At 40.4% G+C, this 19,868-nt stretch overlaps 1 protein-coding gene across 3 annotated transcripts in view; it reads right to left on the reverse strand.

The window, feature by feature from the left end:
• Window positions 1-352: 352 nt before the first annotated feature.
• Window positions 353-19,868, reverse strand: part of RET (ret proto-oncogene) — a 228,755-nt gene continuing 209,239 nt past the window's right edge. For all 3 annotated transcript variants that reach the window (XM_064430306.1, XM_064430307.1, XM_064430308.1), the window contains 8 exons: window positions 18,046-18,153; window positions 16,360-16,574; window positions 16,137-16,259; window positions 14,431-14,501; window positions 10,439-10,576; window positions 8,472-8,571; window positions 7,380-7,527; window positions 353-5,493 (listed from right to left, as the gene is read on the reverse strand). In XM_064430306.1, the coding sequence (XP_064286376.1) occupies window positions 5,336-5,493; window positions 7,380-7,527; window positions 8,472-8,571; window positions 10,439-10,576; window positions 14,431-14,501; window positions 16,137-16,259; window positions 16,360-16,574; window positions 18,046-18,153 (1,061 nt within the window). In that variant the 3' untranslated portion in view covers window positions 353-5,335. The remainder of the gene's footprint in view (window positions 5,494-7,379; window positions 7,528-8,471; window positions 8,572-10,438; window positions 10,577-14,430; window positions 14,502-16,136; window positions 16,260-16,359; window positions 16,575-18,045; window positions 18,154-19,868) is intronic.

Genomic DNA, 19,868 nt, shown 5'->3' on the forward strand with positions numbered 1-19,868 from the left:
TGTAATTTTTATCTCCTCTATCATAGATCTCTCAATAGAAAAAACAGCCCATATAAAGAGTTTAATTTTCCAAGTATGCACTCTGACAGTTGTGTCATGCCAATGAAGACCACCGTGGTGTCACAGCAGAGCCCCTCCTGCATTCAGACCTGTGTGTTTACTGTGCATAGGGTTACTCAACATGGCAAATGTCTGTGCAAAGGAAAAGCTGCTGTGCCTACTGCTTGTCGGAAACCAGGACAGGATCAATCCAACAGGGAAGCTCTTTCAATTCCAACACACGATTTCATATCTCACTTTTCGCAAAATGGAAATCTGTGTTCAGGTTTTGGCAGTCTGACTCGAGACCATGTTTCTGAAATCACAGACTTTAATGGAAACATAAAGTTGATACACAAAACAACATGTGAAAACAGATTTGAAACATCTAAATTGGACTGTAAGTGACAGGAGCAAGCTTTGGTAGAATTGGATTATTTAGAATTACCATCACAACGCGTCACTCGGGATTTACATCCCAACATTTGTAGCAAACGAAAGGTTACCCTTAACCATGGTAGATTACAAATAAAGACAAAAGTAGTGCTGATCATTTACTCTTCCACATAGAACATGACTCACAATCTGATTGTTCTCCCAAATATCAAGTCACTTTTGTAAGGACAACATTTTTATACTCCACCTTAACAAATTCCAGTGACATTTGCCTTGAGTAGTTTCAACAGCAGAGTTTTAGGCCAATTTTTCTGTGCAACTGTTTTTTTTATTTGTTACTTTCAAGGTAATAGGTTTATTTGGAATTGTGTTATGGCAGTGTCCTGTGCATGGCAGTATATGCAATTTGGTGCTGAGAGGAGGTCTCCAACCCACTTAACAAGACTGCAAACAAAATCTCTGTACTTGAGTATCTGCAAAAGATGTGCTGAGGCAGAGGATGTCCTGTGGCAGAGCTGCAGGAGGGGGTGAGAAGGCTACATAACTTCAGGCTGTGAAGGAGTTGGATGGCTGGTTCCAAGGGCAGCCTGCAGTAAACCCACAGCCAAAGAGGCAAAAACTCCCCCACCATGCACACAGAGAAGGGAGGAGGGATGTCAGTAAGGCAGCAGAATGGACACTTGAAATGACAAGGACCTGCTGGAGGAAGAGATTTCCCTGAAGCCTGAGGTGACCCTGCAGAACCCATCTACTCCCTGTGTAATAACCAGCACAACAAGCAAAGGTGACATGTCAGAGTAGCAGGGGACTCTGCTCTGACAGGCACGGAGGGACCCACTCATAACCTGACTGATGACCAGAGAGCTGCAGCAGGGATGTCACCCAGAGCCTCGTACAGTCTCCTGACCATTACCTGCTGCTGCTGTTTCACGTGTGCACCAGGGATACACCCAGGAGTGCTCAGAGGAGGACCAGGGACATTACAGATCCCTGGGAGTGGTGCTGAGGGACTCAAGTGCTGGCAGCTTTTTATCCAGTCCTCCTGGTCAAAGGGAAGGGCTTTGAAAGGGCCAGGTGAATGGCAAATCAGCAAACAGTCAGGGGTCTAGTGCCACAGCCAGGGTCTGGCTGCTCCTGGGGACTCATGTTGAAAGCCTGGGCTGGCAGAGTCCGACGGGGACCCACCTGCCAGGACTGGCCAGAGCATCTCCGGCCACAGGCTTGCCAAGCTTACATTGAAGGCTTACACTGAAATTGCTGAGGGAGGGAATCCTCAATCCATTCCACTTCCACTCATTTGATGCCAGCACCAGCAAGGGATGCCCAGAGAGAGCTTGGAGGGGGATTACAAATCAGCAAGAGAGAAGCTGAAGTGCTGTGCTAGGGAATTCAGCCATTCCTGCCAGTGAGTGTGCTCCATCAGAGGCCCAACTTAAATGCCTTTTTGCAAATGCACACAGCATGGGGGGATAAACAAGAGCAGTAGGAGACTGTGCACACCTGCAGGGCTGTGAGCTTACTGGCATCAGGTATGTGGTAGGATGGCTCCTATGACTGGAGTGTTGGAGTGGAAGAATACAAGCCCTTTGGCAGGGAACAGGAGAAAGGGGTGTTGCCTTCTATGTCCAAGACCACGTGGAGTGCTTGAAGCTGTACTGGGGTTGGATGAGGAGTTTATGGGCGAGGATTAAGGGAGGGCAAGGACAAGTGACATTATAGTGGGGGTCTAAGGCCACCCAACCAGGAGATGAGTCCCAGGCAGATGAGACCCTCTACAGATACAGAGGCACTGCCTCATATTCACAAGCCCTGGTCCTCACAGGGGAGGGACTTCAACTACCCCATATCCATTGGACGGACAACACAGCAGGGCATGAGCAATCCGAGAGATTCTTGGAATACATGGATAACTTACTTCTCCAAGTGACCGAGGAGTAAACGAGGAGAGTTACTATGCTGGACCTTGTTCTTTCCAACAAGGAGAGGCTGGTGGGGAATGTGAATCTCAAGGGCAGCCTTGGCTGCAGTGACCATGAAATGGTGGACTTCACTCAGGACAGTGAAGAGGCACACAGCAAGCTCACTAACGTGGACATCAGGAAGGCACACCTTGGCCTCTACAGGGATCTTCTGGGTAGAGTTTCATGGGATAAAGCCCTGAAAGAAGAGTGACCCAAGAAAGCTAGTTAATATTCAAGGATCACCTCTTGCAAGGTTCAGGACCGATGCAACAAAGGAAAGTCAGACAAAAATGTCAGGAGACCTGCATGGATGAACAAGGAGCACCCGGACAAACACAAAAAGGAAGCCTATGCTTTCCCCACAGAAAAAGGATGAAAGCAAGGACAGGCAGCCTGAGAGGAATACAGAGAAATTGTCCCAGCAGCCAGGGATCAGGTTAGGAAGCTAAAGCCCCAATAGAATTCTATCTGGCTAGAGACATCACGGGCAACAACAAACAAAAAAAAGCTTCTACAGGTACATTGGTGAAAACATGAGCCCTCTCCAGAAAGAACTGAGAGGGTTACCTGGGACATGGAGAAGGCTGAGGTACTCAAGGACATTGGGTACATTTTTGCCTCGGTCTTCACCAACCAGTTCTTCAGCCACTGAGGCCCAAGTTTGCACGAGCCCCTTTGCTGAGGTGACAAAGGCAGGGACTGTGAGAATAAAGAACCACCCACCACAGGGGAATATCATGTTCTGGACCAGCTAAGGAACCTGAGGGTCTACCAATCCATGGAATCTGATTACAAAATATGGAAAATAAGGTGATTGGTGGCAGCCCACATGGCACCACTAAGGGCAAACCCTACAAACATCCTATGACAGGATTACAGTGTTGGTGGGCAAGAGAAGAGTGATTGATGCCATCTACCTGGACTTGTGCAGAGTATTTGACACTGTCTTACATGGCATCCTTGACTTGAACCTGGAGAGGCATGGATTTGAAGGATGGACCATGTGGTGGATAAGGAACTGGCTGGATTCTGAAATCACAGACTTTAACTCTGGTCACACTCAGAGTTGCTGTCAACAGTTCAGTGTCCAAGTGGAGACCAGTGGTGAGTTCCTCAGGGGTCAGTGCTGGGACTGGCACCGTCTGACACCTTCGTCAGTGACATCAACAGCAGGATCAAGGGCACCCTCAGCAAGTTTTTCAATGACACCAAGCTGTGTGTAGAGCTGACACAATGGAGAGAAGGGATGCCATCCACAGGGACCTTGAAAGGCTTGAGTGGTGGGCCCACACAAACCTCATCACGTTCAACAAAGCAAGACAAGGTCCTGCACCTGCAATCCCAAGCATGAAGACAGAATGGCTGAAGAATGGACTGAGAGGAGCCCTGGGGGGATGGACTTGGGGGTGTTGATTGATGAGATCCTCAGTATGACCAGGGAATAGATTTTTACAGCCCAACAAGCCAACTGTATCCCAGGCTACATCAAAAGCAGTGTGGGCAGCAGGTCAAGGAGGGGTTTCTCCTCCTCTACTCTAATCTTGTGAGACCCAACCCAGAGTGCTGCATCAGCTCTGGCATGCCCAGCACAAGGACTTCATGGACCTGTTGGAGCAGGTCCAGACAAGGGTCATAAACACTGTCAGAGAGCTGTGCACCTCTCCTGTAAAGACAGGCTGAGAGAGTCTGGGCTGCTCAGCCTGGAGAAGAGAAAGCTCTGGGCAGACCTTAGAGCAGCCTTTCAGTACCTAAAGGGAGCTACAGGAAAGCTGGACAGGGAGTTTTTTTGTCAGGGCATGTAACGTTAGGATAGGGAAGTGGCTTTAAACTGAAAAAGGCAGGTTTAGGTCAGATATTAAAAATAAGTCCTTTTCTACCAGTGTGAAGGTGGTGAGGTACTGGAACAGGTTGCCCAGAGAAGTTGTGGATGCCATATGCCTGCTGGTGTCCAAGTCCAAGTTGGATAGGAACTTGAGCAACCTGGTTTAGTGGAAGGTGTCCCTCCCCACAACAGAGAAGTGAGCAGCAGGGCAGGGAGCTGGAACTAGATGACCTCCAAGTTCCCTTCCAACACAAACCATTCTATGATGTTACTATTCTATTCTATTAATTCAGTCTAAAAATCCTGTATAGCCTATTTTTAACTCATAAAAGAAACTATGATTGTACAAGACTGTATGTTTTAACATTACTAATATGGAAAGTAATGGAAAGTAAATGTGTCAGATGAACATTCTTGATTGCCATCAGTCTATACAGCTTATCTTGTATCAAATTTATCTCCATTGTGCTAAAGGTAAGAGAAGTTAAGACTAATAAAACAAATTCTCTTCTCATTAAGACAAGACAATACATTTTACAAGACTTCAAATGTTGAATCTCAAGTCCTCTATTGAGTTACTAAATGTTTGCTTCCAAACCAAGATATTTGCTTTGTTAGTGCCAACATCATTCTAACACTTGTCATTTGATAGCAAGTTCAGTAATCTGGGAGCCTGTCACCCTCCTCCCTTCTATATATTGTTTGTGCTTCCTGCTTAGATCAAGTGGTTGTATGCTAACAGCCACTATAAAAGGAGCAGTTCAAGTACACTTTACCATCCCACAATGCTGTAACACGGGATGGTTAGTCTAAAAACCACTGAGGATGAAGTGCAAGGCCATTTGCACTAAGAAGTTGCCAAATGGAACCATATGCAAACTGGCAATTTAGAAAGAAGTACCAGAACTACAACTCTTATCCAGCTTGATATGCTTTCTGAAAGGGGAGAGTACCAATTATAGTCTTCAGCATAAATAACACACTTGAAAAACTACCAATAAAGGGATTTGCCAATTTTAAAGTTAGTTGTTGATTGTACAAAGAACAAGTCAATGGACTTCCCACTCTTTGCCTCCTTGCTTTCCTCAGGAGTCCATTACCTTTCACAAAGAAAATTTTAGCTATCAAACTTGTCCATAAATTTTGCCGCTGAGTGTGAAACCATCCAGTTAGCATATACACTATCATTTGCATATCTTGAAAACACAGAGTTAGTGCCATCGAATCTTGTGAGTGGAACGGGGCTCTCCTCAGGCCAGTTCGGGTATGACATGCCTAAAAATGAAAACAGATAATTTTTTCTGCACTGAAGAACCATAACTTCATGTGCAGACAGTAAGGCCCTTGGCAAAACTCCCTTCAATACTTTAAGCCAGTCCACTGGATTTTGTCCCAAATCAATTCATAGAAATGATGTTTTGAAATCCCTGAAGCAGAAATTCAGATGCAGGCAAAAAACCTGGATAAATTAAAGTGCTTACTCAATAAAAAATTGTGTGCATGTATGCACATGTGCATAATAAAAAGCTAAGAATTGTTCTTCTCATAAGCCTCCAACTTCCCAAAATTTTATATTTTAATAATCATGTAGCAATATATTGCTTTGCAAGAGAAAGTTCTTGCTGTACAGAAAATGCTCCAAGAATTAATAAACCTATTTGGGACAGGATCCAAAGTCCATTTCAATGACAGAGTATTTCCATTTACTTAAATGGGCGCTTTTCCTTTGGCTTCAGTGAGGTTCTGGGGACATTTCCACACCCCCACCAGGGATCCCCTGCTCAATTTCAGGAAATCCCAGGAGTGCAACTGAGTAAAGTCCAACAAAGTGCTGAGCACTCCTGTCTTGATTCAGCATTTAAAGTTGTATTTCAGGCCTGTAATTATTTGCATTGAGTGCAGTAACTGTTCTGTGTTCAGGCACAAGTGATAACCAAAATGGATGCAGAGTGCTTAGCACCAAGTTGATTCAGCTGTGCAAGCACAGAACCATAGCAGGGTTAAGATTTTCAAAAACAGAAATCTGATTCTGTTGCTTATTAAGCATTCAGCATCTGCCACCAACCTTGTGGCAACTTTTTTTCTGCTACTTCACTAAGTGCCCCAAAATCAACATGAGTTGAGAAAACCTAATGAAGAAAATAATAGCTAAGGTATAGATCAAAAAATAGACCCAAAGCCATGTATTCATGGCAACTTTTAAACTAAAAGATCCAACTTTTCAAAAGTCATACTGCTTGAAGAATGAAAAAAGTATCTGATGTTAGTAGGTATCTAAAACCATGTAGAATATTTAATCAGAAGACAAAATATAGGAGTTTTGGCAAGAACCATTTTTACTGTCCATCTCACCATCACAATATGAAAGCATATGTTCTTTTTAAAAACACTTGCTACATCATTGAGTCAAGGTTTAGTACTAACATGTTCATAACAAATCAAAGGACGTGAAAACAGCTGATATTTTCAAAATGCCCATTGTTAATTAAGTTTTCAAAGGATTTTACATGTCAGTTTAGTCTGTATATAATATTTATATACAGTATTTCTACCTTCTGTATATAATAGTCTGTTTTCATCCTATGATACATTAAATACATTTCAGCTTATAGATCCAAAATGTACTAATAGCAGCTGAAATTTAGACATCCTTCTGAAGAAATGAAAAATGTTGCAGATGAGTCTTATCACTGAGTTATGGCAAAAAACAGTATTAAAAAAAAGTCTATTGCTTAAATTAGAGGTGCAGAATCTAACATATTTTAAATGTTGTAGCCTCCCCCAACAGGATATTTGAATTAGATACTCATTAGCATTTTATATTTCCCCTGAGAATACTTCCCTGATCTTTTTTTTTTTTTGCTTTTACTGTATGATATCTAGTCATTTTACTTATTTTCACATCCTTTTAAAACGTTTGTTTTAGACACAGCTGCAAAATGACTAAAGGATGATCCTGATGCAAACTTTGACATTTACCAAAAGAAAAAACAAACAAACAAAAAAAAACCAACCCAAAAAAAGCTTCCAAGCAAATTTTGATTGGCTTCATTCAGACAAGAAACACTGTAATGGGGTTACAGAGTCTGAGAACAGTGCAGAAGAAAAATCAACTTTTTTTGTGTGTTGCTAGAATCTAGTAAATGCATGTGAAATTCTACCATAGAGTTTGTTTTCAATCCATGTGGAAGGGAGGGTTCGAGGGAGGGGAGCATTATTACAGTCCACGAGAGGAGTCTCCTCTTCTGAGAGCCCATCATCGTACAGTAAGGAATCAGAGGGCGTGGAAGCTGCAAGGTCTAAGTAGTCCTGAGAAATGAATACACAAAAAACTGCATTAATGCCCGTGGCAGGGTTGCTGTTTGGCTAAAAGGCATAAATGTGCACCTGCTTTCTTTACAGCAAGGAACTACAGACCCACTGCATTCACCTTTCTCTAGAGCCTCTGGCACCGGAGGAGGCTCCGCTTTCCAGCAGCCACAGCAGCTCTGGAAGCTGACTGGCCTGAACACTGCACCTCCTAGAGACATATGAATACTTCCCCTACTTAATTCTGTACATCAGCAAAACAGCCAACAAACTGAAAAGCTGTCCTAACTGCTTTGTTCGACCTTCATCTGCTGGTATGCCTGATCCATATGTATGCCTGAAATATATATATATATATATATGGAAATACATATGCATGCTTAAAGGACAAGGCACTCAGATCTCATAATCATTTTACAAAAGCTATTACACAACAATGCATAAAATAACTATGTAAATATTGCCAAATAAAGCTTTGGTTGCTGTTCTAAAACTAAATATTTAGGTCACCAATAAGAATTCATTGGGTTTTAGTTATGTTGTTGAATTGCTTTGAAGCACAAAAAAAAAAAAAAAGAATGTGAAGCATTTTCAACTAATTTAAAATGCATGAAGTATCACATTCTCCTAGTTCTGGCTCTCTAAAGTTATTTATTTAGGAGCAACTTTTCACAATAGTTTTTAAAACATTACTATTATTTAAAGAGAATAGGTTAAGAATAATCCATCCATATTTTGGGTTGAAGTCACCAAAGCTATTAGAAGAGGTAATATTGCTTTCAAAAAGCTACATGCATTTGGAAGAAAATAGCTATGTAAATGCTTCAAGATTTGATGAAAACTAAGTTACTTTGCTTTAAAATAAAACTAAAAAGTAATTATTTCTGTATATTCAAACTCAGAAGACCACAAAACCTTTCAAAATTCACGCTTTTCACACTTACCCTACTCTTCACCATCATCTTCTCCAGTTCCTTGCTGATCTCAGTAAATGTTGGTCTTTTATCAGCTTCTTGCTTCCAGCAGCGCAACATGAGGTTGTACCTGGGACCCGTCACAGGGTGAAAAAAACCCCAAACTGTTAGACATGGGCCATGCTTCTGCTCCAATGATTTACAGCACTGAACTTCACTGTGGCACGAAGGCCATCCACAAGTACATCAATCTCTGTTGTGAGTGCTGTTAAATGTTCCCTGGAATTAGCAACTGACACTCACAACAATGGGTTTTTATGTTCAAGAGTCTCCATGAGTTTAAATGATGATGCACTTGGCTGTCCTTGAAGGACTACAGTCTCAGGTTTCACTTTCTCAAATGTAGGGCAGCATGCCAGATTGCTAGTTCACTTTGTATATGACACTGAAGAAATTTGTGTGTCAAACTGAAAAACTCTGCTGTTACACCAAAAAGCAGGATTTTGGTTTTCATTGGTTCAAATTCTTACATTTCTGTAAACTTTTCTTTAAAGCAAAGCCTAGCGTAAGACTATTTGCAGAAACTAATATTCTTTTGATTACTTCTATTACTGTTCTTTTGATTAAACCTATATTTATTCTTTCTTTAACTGCCTTCTACAGCACAGAGTGTGGAAAGGAAAGGGAACAGAATTAAAGTTTTATAGCTGAGTGACTACCAGAGGGACACTGGCAAGTTCTGGAAGCCTGACTCTCCAACCTGTGCCACTCACGTTGTTTTTCTAGCTCAGCTGTTCTCAGGACTGAGTGATCTGTTCACTTAAGTGCTCTAAGGGTGGAAACAGTGGGCTATGAGAACTACAGGAAGCTACTGAAAAGCACTGCATTTCATGCCTTCATCCATGATCCTGCATACAGGAGAGAATGCAATTTGAGATAATTGGTCCTTAAAGTGGGCTTTCACAAGCTGTCAGAAAATTTCTGAGTAAAACAGAAGAAAATCTGAAAAAAGTCAGAAAACCATGATTTAGCTTCAATCAAAAAATCCCAGAAACTCAGATGTGGTCAGCTTGCCTAAACTAATAATTATCAATGACATAACATGCTTGTGGAATGAGTATTCCTCACTGAGATGAAACAAATAAAGAATGAGTATTATGCATTTCTTAGATGATATTTGCCAATCATTCTTGTAAACTGCTACACTGCCCTAAATTTGGAAATACTTAATGTTTTTCTCTGTATGTCAAAAAACTACTATTTACACTATTATTTATTTAAACCTTTTTTTCTCAGCCCAGATGTGGTCAAAGCATCCTTCCAACTGAAAATCAGTCAAAAGAGTGGTCACAATGATTAAAGCTTGGGAACTTCCAAAAAACTGCAATCATAATAAAAATTGCAGGCTGAACATAGAATCTTCTCCAAATGCCATAGAAGATCACAGACAAAAGATACTTCACATTGACTGTGTTTTAATAAATCAGCTAACAAATTATGAACTGTCTCCAAAGCCATGGGCTTATCAAGCCACAGGAAACTTTTATTTTCAAGGGTGTAGGTTTCTGGGCCAAGGTACCATTTTTCCTCTGGAATTCCACGACAACTTATAGACAATGACTGTGCATGGAATATCTGTTTCAGTTGCAGGAAGTACTATGACATTTTCTTGAGTATTTCAGCTACCACTGTGTTTTATGGAAGTTTCCTCCTTCCCCCACCCTCAGAAGTTTTGAATGTACAAACTCTTTTAATTGTTTGGCAAGCATGTTATTCAATACCCTACAAATGGTTTGGATATAGCTGTAGGCATTCTGTGGGCAATTTTTCCCCCTCACTTTACTGTTCAGTAATTTCATGACATTCTTTAAAGCACAACATATTTTGACTAAATCTCTACGAAATACAGAATAGTATTTAAGAAGTATTTATTTAAATTTTTTTTCAAGTATATTTACTAATGTTTTCTGAATCTAATCAGATCAAGAGTTACTCACATTTCTTCACTGCAGTTTTCTGGTCTCTCCATTCTATAGCCTGTTTTTAGGAGGTTAAAGAGTCTTTCAGGAGCAATACCTGGGTAAGGATTGCCTCCTAAAGTAACAATCTCCCACAGCAGAACTCCAAATGACCACCTGAAAAAAAACAAAACAAGCTTTTATATAGAGTGGTAGGTTTCATGAGCTTAGTGTGGCATTTACACAACAAATCTCCTCCTAATATTTTCAGAACCCAACAAAATTCAAGACACCTCACGCCAGAGCAGGTGCTCAGATGCAAGCAGGGCCATCCTTGTTCCCAAATACTGTTCATTGAAAAGGTTAGCAACCAAGACAGCAGAGAAAACAGTTACCTCTTTTATCCATTGACAAAAGCTAATTATACCCTGGGAAGATCCATCTTCTCTAGACAGCAGAAAGAGGAAGTCCTTCCTCTGGTGGCCCAGCCCAAAGATTTGTTCCTCTGCTGCACAGGGCTCTTGCAACCTCCCTAATTAGCTCTTGTATTCAGAAATAACTCTAAATTAAATTTACAGAGTTACCCCAGGACTGGTTTGCTGTCCTGACTATGAGACAACACAATGTGTTTATTTAAATCATAAGTAACACCTTTGATTTCAGCTGGTCTCTTGGGCCAATTCAGTGATTCAGGCCTTAATTTTCTTCTTAGAGTTGATGAAAGAAGAGGAAAGAATTTCCTCTGGAAATACCAAATGCCTAAAATGAACTTTGACACAGAACAGAAGAAACCATTTTCTGAAATGAACAGAAGAAATAGTGAATTTTTAAACCTACTTTACTGCTGAGCTCAAACAAAAAGACCTTGCATAATGGGTGAGAAATATTTAGAGAAATTAGTCCATTTCTGAAGAGCAAGCCAGAAGAAAAGAGGCAAAAATATTTTTCTTTTCTTACTGAAAGGCTTTTTCAGACACAAAGATGCTACAAATCACCCTGAATCTGCTCAACTGACAACTGACAAAATCTGGATGTTTGAAAGGAAGGAGACCAGCCAACACTGGGGCTGCTCAATGGGATGCATCTGGAAGCAAAATTGCATACAATTTATGAAAATGCTAGCTTTAGGCAATTGCTCTGCAAACTCCATTTTAAAGAAAATTTTAAGAAGTGTTGGACACCTACTGCCAAACCAAACAGCCATGTCTAATTCCCTATGAAAATTCCATCTCCAAATGTTAGTCAAATACCTCACCTCCTGTCTGACTCCCTTCCACCTGCACTTCTCACGTTTTAAAGAACAAAAGTAACCCCAAGGGTACAGAAATAAAACTTCCCAAATTGTCAGAGAAGTCAAAGTGATTCTCACATGGTCTCAAGTGGTATTCTGCCATTCTTCTGCCTAATGCCATTCACTGAATTAATTTTTAATCACTTTGCACATTCTTGAAAGCTTATGAATATTTATAGCATTTTCATATACTTTATTAATATTTCTCCTCATACCCTTTTTGAAGCTAATTACACTCTGCCATCAGGTTACAATTCTGTCCATGATTAATTCAAATAAACTTTGGAGCATGGTAGATTTTATTTCTAAAATCCACTTCTGCTCAGGAGGAATTTTACAGAATATGGAAGGAGGGATCAGATGAACAATTTCTTAACTGAAGTTGTTCAGTAAGTGAACATATTAAAACAGAATGCTGCAGAATGCCGCAGTACTTTCAGACTGTTAAGTACTACATTAAATACTAGAGGAGGAGAAATGAGAGATGAAGAATTTCCCACTGTGTAAGGTTTATTACAGAATAAAAAAATGATCACAAAAAGCCAGGAAAGAAAAGTATGTGAAGAAGAAGTAGGTTAGCTTTCCACTGATGTCACAGACCTCTGAAGCAAAAATGAGGTTTTTGTAAATGCTGGCAAGTGGTACTATTATTAAACTCTGCTAACCACTAACTATACAGAACAGCTTGAGAAGGAAGAGAGTGGAAAACAGAAACAGAACATCTGAAAAAAGGGAATATTGGAATGGTTGTAGAGTAATATGTTCACCTAAAATATTACTGCATCACCACAAACAACAGACACTATCCATAAAATAATATTTTCAGTGAGTGCAATTATCTAAAGCATCAGTCAGTGTAGCAAAAGGAGTACTTCATTGATCCATTTGCTGCTCTGAAATGCCATCATGGAACCTGGTGCTGGAGAGGACTTGCTCTGCAGCTCTGTGTGTCTCAGTTCTGCTCTGCAGGAACCTGGCTAAATTAGGAGCCTCTCTCCAGCACTCCTGGATTATTTCATGTACAATCCCACAGCAAAGGTGAGCCAGCAGTGAGACAAAGGCACAGTGTAAGCACAGCAGACACCTGGAGCCTTTCAGGCTCTGCATGGGAGCAGAGGTGCACAGCACAATGCTGTGCTTTCCTTCCTCCAGGAAAGCTGGGCAACAGCACAGCCCTGCATGGAGATCCTAAGCCAGCCCTGGGAAGCAGGGAAGAGACACAGCACCAGCCCATTGTGCTGCCCAGGGCTCTGAGCTGGCTTGCTTGATGCCAGCTGGGCAATCTCTGCATGGTGCTGGATCCCACTGACAGGAAACATGCTCCTGGGCTTCCTCAATAGCACCCATCAGGAAAACGGAATGGGAGGAATGCTATTGGATCCAGATGATCCATCAGCAATCAAAGAAGAGGCAGTTACATGACAACACAATCTATTCCGGCCCCAAACCACAGGGACAAAACTGAAGAAACTAAAAATATGCTTGGAAGTTTTTAAAGGAATTTTAAAAATTATTCTTTGGGAAAAGTAATTTTAGAGAAGCAAGTCAGCACAACGGGTCCTCTGAGGAGGACTAAAAGAGGCCCAGAAAAACCTGAAGGCTGACCTAAGTAAAAGTGACATTCTCTCAAGAATTATCCCTACTTTTTCCTTTTCTTACTCCAATGGATACAAAGTAAAGGAAAATACTTTGTAAGAATTTCCAAAGCATGCAAAATATTTTATTTCACTAAAACTGCTCTGATCTGCATAGAGAAGAATAAAAAGTGAATGGTAATAATTTTAGAAGTACAAATCTAAAGGTGCATATTTTGACATCCTGCTATTATCAAAGTGTTTTTCCCCTCAAAGTGCAATGCCATCCAAATTGGTGTGTTACTTCATTTGAGTGTAACCCAAACATTACTTTGGTCAGATGCTCTCTTTCAAGGCAAACTCAGAAAGTATCAAGATGCTACCTAGCAGAAAATCAGGCCTATGTACTGCTGCTTTTACAATCCTTCAGAGGTTTTTCTCCTAAATAAATAATCGTTAACCTTAGAGTCTGCCTGGTGACTAGTCACAAGCATCATTCACCCCAGAGAGAAAGAAACAAAAAGCATCTGATCCTGAATTAAAAATGTCTACAAACACTCTTCTGCCTGGTCCATGCTTATCAGACATAGGGATAATTTAGCTGTGGTTGCTTTGCCTCTTCTCTATCACAGGTGGAGATTCCAGCATATCCATCTTCAGGGTCTCTGGTTCCCTAATCATGAAAATAAGCTTGTATCTTGGCACTGAAACTGGATTGAGCTGACTGGAGTTCTGTCATTGACTTCAACAGGAGAGAGGTCAGGCATTAAATTCCCCTTCCTTTCCTCCACTCCATCCCTCACCTGCCACTCAGTGTTACAAACAAGTGATGAACAGAACAGAGAGGTTCAGGTATGACCATTATCTGTAGCAAACTCTACTAACTCATGTCTATACACAAAGTCAATCATGTCACATGAAGAGATCCAACCCTTGCTGATTTCAACAAGAATTATGTACATAAATACTTCTGATAACATTTTGTTCAGATTTAATTCAACAGCAAAAATCTTGGGCATCACTGCCAGTTGATGGTGCCATCCAGACTTCCTTCATGTTTCTTTGCAAGAGTAATGGCTTTGGCTCCTACACATCTTGCTGTGCTCCCTCCCCCAGCTCCATAAACAAGCACAGAAACCAGAAAGCACACAAGAATTTACACTTACACATCACTTTGTGTTGTGTAGATATGGTCAAACAGTGACTCTATGGCCATCCATTTCACAGGGATCCGACCCTAGGAGGTAAAAAAGCAGTAAAGGTCAGAAAAATAAGTTTCCAAGTGAAAAAACAAGGCATTTGTTTTCAAAATAGTAAAACAGATTCTGTCCATACTACAGGTATGCCAATGCACTTATGATTTGTCATTTCATAAGAAAAACAGTGAGGAGAATAATTTTAAGAGTTTTTAAAAAACCTAGTTCATGTCTTCTCACACAATTAGCAATCCAATTATATGCAATGAACTGGTGTGGCTTTTTGCAGGTGGTCACCAGTCTAATTCAGATAAACTCAACTCTTAAGAAAGAGGTATGAAAATATGCAGATTCAAAAATTATGAGGAATGATGGTTAAAGAGGAAGAACTATCTCATTTATACCAGGGATGATGCATAAATAGAAGCACCTGGATGTAACAGATGCCTTTGGTTTCAGAACTGAGCCTGGACAGTCATATTTCATTATAAGTTTCTAAGTGGCATCTACAAGTTGCTATTTTTCACTGGCAGAAATTCACTGAGAAAATATGACTAATCCACCCCAAACAGTCATGAAAGTCTAGGTATGCAAAATTTCCAAGATGTTTCATAACCTTCACAGTACGATTAGCATTCATATGCTTTCTCAGTACCATGAAATCCATATATATCAATGCAAAAAGTATTTCAGTAGGATTTGAAACTTCCTCTTCCTTTTCAAATTCGTCTTTTCCCTGTCTCCCCATCCCAGCAGACAGATGCTTGTTAGGCTCTGAATAATACTACAGTGATGAGTGTCTCAGAAGTAGAGAGCAAATATCCACTCTCAGTACATCGTGCTCCACCAAACAAAACTAAACTGCCAAACTGCCTTTATGTAAATTCATTACTCTTAAAATACAGAGCAACAAATCAATGTAAAAACACATCCATCAGAAGACAGCTAAATGAACATGGCAATGCCCTTTTACATAAAATCAGGCCTTCTAGTTTTTTTTCTTCACAACTCATTTTGACTTATGCAACATTCACACAAACTGGCCCTTAAAAAACAGAGAAAGCTAAACTAAAAATTCACAGTATTTATGGAAATCTTCTCTTAAAATTTTAACATTTTCACATGCAAAAAAAATTCTGTTGGCAGCTCCTTCATATTAAGCCAGAGAGGGAACTGAACCACCACTGCTCATTTGACACAGTCAGTGGGAAGCTGTGCTCACGAACATCACAGTCTAGCCCAGGACTGACTTGTGGAAGTTGTGTGGAACTTGATATAAGTTGCCTATATATTTTTCAGCTTTTTGGTATTTTTAGTTGATTTTTTAGATTATAAATAGGAAGAGAGAAAGAAAAAAGATGGCGTTTTTTGTTTGTGTTTTCATGTAGTTTGATAAGAACTGGATAAATAAGGAGTGGAATGAGAGGAGTGGATAAATGAGGAGTGGAAAAGGCAATGGTTACTTAAAGATTTTACATATTTTACATATATATAAGTATTTATATCCCACTGGTTAAGCTTATGATTTTGTTCCACTATCATTTTTTATTTCCTTAAAATAATGATCTTAGATAAAAAAGGAGAATGGCTATTTTTATTATGATCAAGTCCCACAGTATAGAATATTTCCTTAATCAGGCAATAATTTCCACTACTGCTTTTAACACACACTGTACCTTGCTCCTCTTTACATAGGAATCTTCTTCATACACATCACGTGAGAGGCCAAAATCAGAAATCTTCATTTTGCGTCCCTCTGCCACCAACACGTTCCTGGCTGCTAAATCCCGATGCACCAGCTTTTGGAAGGAAAGAACAGGAGTGTTTATGCTTCTGGTGGAGGAGCCAGCTGCTTGCTCCACGTCTATCACCTGCTGAGATCACCCCTGCCTGCCCTACCTTCATTTCTGCAAGGTACTGCATCCCTCGGGAGATCTGCCACGCAAACGATATCAGGTCTCCCATGGTTAAGGCTCTCTCATCAGGGTTATCCAAGTAACTGGAATTTCTGTTGCCATCACTGCCCACGTAGCTCGGGCCGACTTTTCGACTTTCCCTGAGGAAACTGCGCAAGGAGCCGTATTTGGCGTATTCCACAATTAAATACAGCGGGCCTGAAACAAACAAACGCACAGGCCAGTAAACAATTCGGTAAACAATTCACAGAGAACCATTTCAGGGGTCTTTTTCAAACAAGTCTTCTAATCAGCCCTGTTTTGAACAGTCAGAGGCTCCAGACACCTCTGTCCTTTACGTAAAAAGCACTGAGTCAGCCATAAAATAGGAGTATTTTTAGCTTAGATCCTCTATGCAAAGAGAATGAGTTTCAGGCTAAATCAAAGCAGAATGCTGGCTCTTGACTATAATCCCTCATCTAGATAGTCTTGAGACCAAAAAAACAGACAACCTTCATACAAATTGGATCTGTAAAACAGCCTAATTTAGAGAAACTTCAAAATTAAAATAATCTTATTGAGCTTGTGATACTGAGCTCAAATCATCTGCTAATTCCAGCACTGTGTTTAAGGTGCCTTTTGATAAATCTTAGAAACATTCTGGTATTACAATCCATTAATTTCTCCTCCCCATTACCCACATGAATAATACCTACTCAATAACACCTACCTAATGATAAATACATTTGTGTGCTGTATCAAAGTCCTCCTACCTCATACACTAATGAATTAACTTGATATTTATTAAAAGCCTGTGACTCAGAAACATTTCACTTCCTTTGGGATGAAAAATACATTGTACTGAAAAGAAAAAAAACTAACCCGCCCCACTGGTTCATTACCTTACTAAGACTCAGAGATGACTCACTCCTGAATTACATCCTCTGTCTACAACTAAAAAGTGACATTTGCTACAGAACTGGGTAGGAAAAGAAGGCAGGGCTTTGCCCAAGGTAGCAGAGTCCATGCTGTGATTTTAGGCTGCACAACTGCAGATGCAAAGGAAGAGAATGTAGCCCTGCCACTTCACTTAAAATGAGCAATTCCCATGCACAACAAATTTCGCTTCACTAGCAATTTATAATACACGTGTCTGCAGATTTTACCCCTTGAAATATGCTTGTTGATGACTGTGGCTTTTAGAAACCATTTCATAACCAGAGGGAGACAATAGTTATGAGACAGTGGAAGAAAACTGGATATCAACCTAACTATCCAGCTATCTTCATCTATGTAGTTGTCTATTTACACTTTTTTAGTATAAATAGTAACAACAATAATGAAAACTCAATTAAACTTGAAATATAACTCATATTTGAAAATACTGACTATTAACATAATATAAAAATATATGTTGATTGGAAGAGAATTTGTAGGAGACTTATTAATTTAAAATAGCTTCAGAATCAAAATGTGCACTGAGGAAAACCCCAGGAAGAATGTTTAGTTACACTGAGTTAGTATTTCCCTTTTCTTTCAAGTGCTATTTTTTAAATATATCCCTCTTCATCCAACAGCAAATTTAAAGGATGCTCAGCAATTATCAAGCAGTTGTTGAAATCCAGCAACAAATTGCATTTTATTTCCTTTCTGGATGGTTTCATCTTAGTAACGAGCTTTTAGTATTTACCATCTTGACTGCAGGCTCCATAAAGTTTGATGACATGAGGATGGTTGACTTGTTTCAGAAGGTTGAACTCCGACAGGAGATCTCGCAGCTCACTCTGGGAAGCATTTTCTGCAGAAAGTGACCAAACACACAGTTTTGGTTAGGAAAGCATCACTCAAGAGCTCTCTATGTACAATCTGAAATATGAGATCTGCCATCTCTTCCAGAGTTAGCAAGAGGTTGGAAAACTCTGTACTTCCCCACAGGAGAGAAATTTTCCCATCTCCAGTGTCCTGCAGCCATTCACATCAGAACCAAGTGAATGTGACTGCTGCTGCTGCCCTGGCTTGGTAGCAGCCTGCTCTAGGCATTGCTCTGCCCTGATACTAATGACTGCAGAACAAGGAGGTCAGGCAAGAATCAGGAGCGGAGTCTGTAATGTCTTAAAGATGCCATGAAATTATTACAGACCTTTTCTGGTGTTCTAAAGCAACTTCTTAGGGCGAATCAGTGCAATAAAAGCTCCAGAAGCATATGAAAGCCAAGCTCTCACGCTGATCAAACAAAAACAGACTCACTCACTGCTCCTAAATACATTTTCCAACAGAGTAAAAATCCACTGATCTACTGGCTTACTCTTGTAGCATGCATCCAGATTTAGAGTTCAGAAGCTAAATGTACAGTACAAACTGATTTTACTGGGGCACACGTATGCAGACTTCACTGATGTCAGTGAGAATTATGTGGCAACATATGGCTCCAGCAGGCTTTCTTAGCCTTTCAAGTGTTTTGCCTTTTTGCAGAATTCTTCAGACTGACAAGCTTCCTCTTTGAGGGCACTGGGGCTTGAAGGAGATCCCTAGTCATAAAGACACCATAGGTCAGAGACAAACCTTCTTCTTCCTCATCCTTAATCTCACTGACACACAGAACTGGCCTGGAGAGTTCCTCCAGTGTCATTATTGGGCACTGACAAAGATGTGTTCATCCTGATTTAAAGATAATAAAAACAAGCTTGGCTTCTGCTCTTTGGTACTGTACTGTGTGCTTTTTTCATAAAGGCTGTGGGCACCAAAGGATTTATTTGCCCATTCACGTGTGACCAGTTTGCCCTCCATATAAAAGCAGTTATTCTGTTATACTGTTATGTTTGTATCAGAACTACATGTTTGTATCTGCCTTGTATTATCCTGTAGTCTGAATCTGAACTTGGACTAGAGAATCTTCTGCCACAGGGAGAACAATATCAGCTGGTCTCTCACTACTAGTAAAGACTACAAAAAGCACGTATTTATGAAAACAAAAAACAAGAATGTCAGCTTAATGCCTGTAAGAAAAGTCTTATTTTTGTAGCTCTGGAGCTGTGTGATGTGAACACACAGAACAGAGCGAAGTTAACCATGTACCATGCCTGTTTGTCTACCAAAAAAAACTGACTTCAAATGGAGACATTTAGCTCTAAAGCTTTAGGCCACTCATTTGAACAAACTGTGAATAATTTATATTTATGTATTGGTTGGTGTTTTCGCCTTTAATTTTACTGTAATGAGGGCATTCATATCAGGCAGGAGGTAAAATTTAATACATATGAGAAAAGGGGTAATAATGGGCTGAAAAAAATTATCAATCTGTTCCTTTAAACCTCCATCCATAGTTCCAAGACTATTTTGGCTCAGCTCATTGCTCCCTGCTCCCTCACAGCACCTAACACCAAGTTGTCACAGTAGGGAGAGTCCTGCCCTGGTCTGCTCTTACCCAGATTGTGCCCATCTACCCAGCTCAGGCAGGAGATCTCTTTCATACAGTAAGAGGCAACAGCATCCAGGTGTGCCTAGCACTGCCCT

The sequence above is a fragment of the Passer domesticus genome, chromosome 8 (assembly GCF_036417665.1).
Source record: "Passer domesticus isolate bPasDom1 chromosome 8, bPasDom1.hap1, whole genome shotgun sequence".
NCBI lineage: Eukaryota > Metazoa > Chordata > Aves > Passeriformes > Passeridae > Passer > Passer domesticus.